A 3,487-nucleotide genomic window follows, 5' to 3' on the forward strand; every position below is an offset into this window, starting at 1 on the left:
AGATAGGAGCTGTGCCTCGTGTTTCTCTTACTCATTCTCAGTGTTTTGAATAGCCGTCCACTCAGTCTGTTTTGAGTCCTCACCTGAGGATATTGTTTCCATTGATGTTTGCCTCCCCTGTGCACCCTGACCAGAGCCGGGCACCAAACCTGCAACCGAGGTACATGCCTTGACCGGGAATTGAACCCACAACCCTGAGGCCAACACACTAACCACTGGGCAAACCAGCCAGGGCCATTCGATCTCTTTTGAATAAACTTCAGGCAGTTTTGATACATCTGACACTTAGTAATTTCTAACCAGAGTTAGACGAAGTGTACAGGTATGGGTTCCGGGGGTGGATACATTTATTTTCAGGCTGTTGCTTGTCTTAGGGGCACCTTGCTAAGCGGTAAAACTCAAATGGGATCGGAGAGGTTTCGGCTTCCTTCTCATTCGGAAGCTTGTGAGCCGATGCAGAGCCTGGGCCTGTCAGAGAATCCTTCCTCAAACGTCCTGGTTTTATTTGGTAGCAGTAGCACCCTCGCCGCATTTAAGAGTACTTCGCGTGCCATTAGGCTATTCCCAGCCCTGAAACCCTCCTGCTCTAAAGTCCACCGCGTTCAGGCTCAGTCACAGCAGAGCATGACGGGTGTCAGAGGGAGGCTTCGTGTCGTGGCCCTTGGGGTGGGGGGCGGGGGGAGTGAGAGCAGCCCCACAACAGAGATGCCCTCTCGCACGTCTCTTACCTCTGGTGCCCTCACACTGACGGGGACCTGGGCATGCCTGAAGCCGCTGTGGGGGAGCCTGGTCAGGGTGCACAGGGGAGGCAAACATCTCTCATATCGATGTTTCTCTCTCTCTCCCTCCTGGCCCCACCCCTTCCCTCCCTTTCACTCTAAAAATCAATGGAAACAATATCCTCCGGGATCCTCTTTGTAAAACGGCGTGTGTTTGGGCCTAACGTTTCCTCTTCCTGGTCTTGTCCAGTTTGAAACCCGGGCGCGGCTGGAGAGGCTCTCGGGGAGCTCCTCCATCAGCTCGGCCGACCTGTTTGACGAGCAGAGGAAGCAGGCTGTGTCACCACCATGAACTTGTTAATAACACATGTAATTATACATGGAGGAGTGGATGGCAGGTATACCCAGTAGAAGCATCTAGAAGTCTGCGTGTGATTTCCTGCTGCTTCCCATCCGCTTGAGTGAAACAAAGCGAAACGACTGTCCTGGCACCATAGCACACGGCGCCATTGCACCAGGACGCGCTGCCTGGCCCTCCTGCCAGGCCTCCAGGCGGACCTGCTTTTGCTGCTCTTAGATGCCTGTGGTCTCTGTATCCTCTGGCCACAGGAGGCTGCTGTCCAGCTCCAACCCGCTTCAGTGGCAAAGGGTGGGGGAAGGGTATTGGCTGACGGGGCTTCCTGCACGGCTGGGGTGCGGGCAGGGCGGAGCGGCTCATGCACCGTCCTCATCTTCACTCTCCGTGTCCTGGCCCTTGTCAAGGCCACTTCCTTTTGTGACCACCCTGGCTGAGGGGGCTCGGCCTTTGGAGGGCTCCCACAGTCCCGCCCGTCCCCACGGTGGTGCTGGGTCACCGGGACAGAGCCCTGTGCGCACCTCGGCTCAGGTTACGGAGTTTCCCTCTGAAACGTCGTTCTTGCTAAAACGCTCTGCTGACCACATGCGAGCAGGCCCTTCAGTGGTTGAGGGGAACGGTGGACACTCCCGTTTCAGAGAACAGAGCCCATAACGCTTGTCCTGTGTGCACCCGAGCTCTGGCCCGTGGGGCTGCAGTCACGGGAAGGGGCACCTGGGTGCTCGCCACAGAGCCCCCAGCAGGCCCGTTCACTGGGTGTCCTCTGCCCAGGCCCCTGTGGGTGCTGCGGACGGAGTGGGGGGCGGAGGCCTGCACTGTCCTTCCCTGGAGCCCATCATGTGGCTGAGCCAGCGGCCAGGGTACCAACGAGGGGCACAGTGCCGGGCTGGGGGAGGGGGCTGCGAGGCATGTCTGCAGGCCGTTTTGGAGCAGCAGCCCCTCGGGAGGGAGGAGGGGGCCTCCTGCCGGGGCTGCCACTGCTCCCAAAGCTGCCGAGGGCAAGAGTGCCTGCCCGGCTCAGACCCTCATCGGGAGGGTTCGGGAGGGTTCGGGGAGCGAGGGCGGCAGGGACAGAGCCAGGCAGAGCCCAGTGTGAGTCCGTGTCTCACGCTGTCTGGAGGCAGCTGGGGACTGTGCCCTGTGCTCCCTGCATCGGGACCCGGCCCCTTTCACTGGTCACCAACCCCCCTCCCCTCATCTCCTGCCCAGCTTGGTGCCAGCTCCGCTCACCTCGCCTACACCCTACACCCGCTGGGCTGGCCGGCAGGAAGGGGGAAGAGGGAGGCACAGGGCCTCCGACTGACCAGAACTCGGTCGTTTGGCCACACTGGGCTGCAGGGTTAGAACTCGGGAGTTTCTAGGGAAGGGGAGAGGGCTGACGGGCACAGGGAGTTTCTAGGGAAGGGGAGAGGGCTGATGGGGGGCACGGTGAGTTTTCAGGGAAGGGGAGAGGGCTGACGGGCACGGGGAGCCGTCTCCTAGGCGTCTCCGGGCACCGGGGATGGAAGCAGTCGGTGAGGTCACTGTCCCGCAGCTGCTCGGCCCGGGCCCCCTGTCCTGCCTCAGCCGTGCTCGCCCTAAACATTTCTCGGGTTGGTAAGTGGAGGTGCTTCCCTGCGGCCGCCCCTGACCCCTGCTCCCGCGCTGTAGTGGAGAGGCTGAGGCTCTGGCCCCTGGTCTGCTGTGAAGACCCGAGATTGGAGCCCAGGTGCCCACGGGCTGGGCGTTGGCTGAGGCTGGAGAATTCAAAGCCTCCTGAGGCAGCGGAGGGGGTAGCCCCGTGCCCACAGCCCTGCCCACTCGGCGGGCTGGGCGCCGTCTGTGCTGAAGGGTAATCGTGTTCTGTTCTGTTCTCCTGTTGCTTAGGGACAGGTGGGGGGAGATGGTCACGTGTGGAGCCAAGGAGTAGCTGGGCTCGGCCCTGGGGGACCCGCAGGGAGTGAGTCGCTCAGTCCCTGAGCCCCTCCAGCCCCTCCAGCCCTGGCTGCAGCCGTGTGACAGGTCACCAGGCCGGGGTGGGCTCGCGGCGTGGCAGCACCGGGCACTCACCGTGCAGTGCAACCAGGCGTTCCCGTGGGGCAGCCAGACCTTAGCCCACGCCCAGCTGTCACGGCTGCGGCAGAGCAGGGAGTGGGGCCGGCTTCGCACCCGGGAGGCTCAGACCTGAGCAACGGGGACAGACCCACTCTCCAGCTCACTCCTGGCAAGCTCCCTCCGCCTGTGCACGAGCTGCGAGTGGGAGGGGTGCCCCTGAGCAAGCAAAGGGCTCCCCTCGCTCAGTGTGCCTTGTCCAGGGCCGGCTCTGGTGAGCCCAGGGGAGGCCACCGGGAGGAAGGACGGAGGGCTCCTCTCCAGAGGGGCTGCTGGCCCACGAAGGCCCACCGGTTGCTTCCTGAGCGCTGGCCTGGCGGGT

At 62.4% G+C, this 3,487-nt stretch overlaps 1 protein-coding gene across 1 annotated transcript in view; it reads left to right on the plus strand.

Annotated features, from left to right (window-relative positions):
* Positions 1-3,487, plus strand: part of ARFGAP3 (ADP ribosylation factor GTPase activating protein 3) — a 50,026-nt gene that overhangs the window by 43,063 nt on the left and 3,476 nt on the right. The window contains exon 13 of the mRNA XM_015571939.1: positions 970-1,057. Coding sequence (XP_015427425.1) covers positions 970-1,057 — 88 coding nt within the window. The remainder of the gene's footprint in view (positions 1-969; positions 1,058-3,487) is intronic.

The sequence above is a fragment of the Myotis davidii genome, unplaced genomic scaffold, assembly GCF_000327345.1.
Source record: "Myotis davidii unplaced genomic scaffold, ASM32734v1 scaffold428, whole genome shotgun sequence".
NCBI classification, from domain to species: domain Eukaryota; kingdom Metazoa; phylum Chordata; class Mammalia; order Chiroptera; family Vespertilionidae; genus Myotis; species Myotis davidii.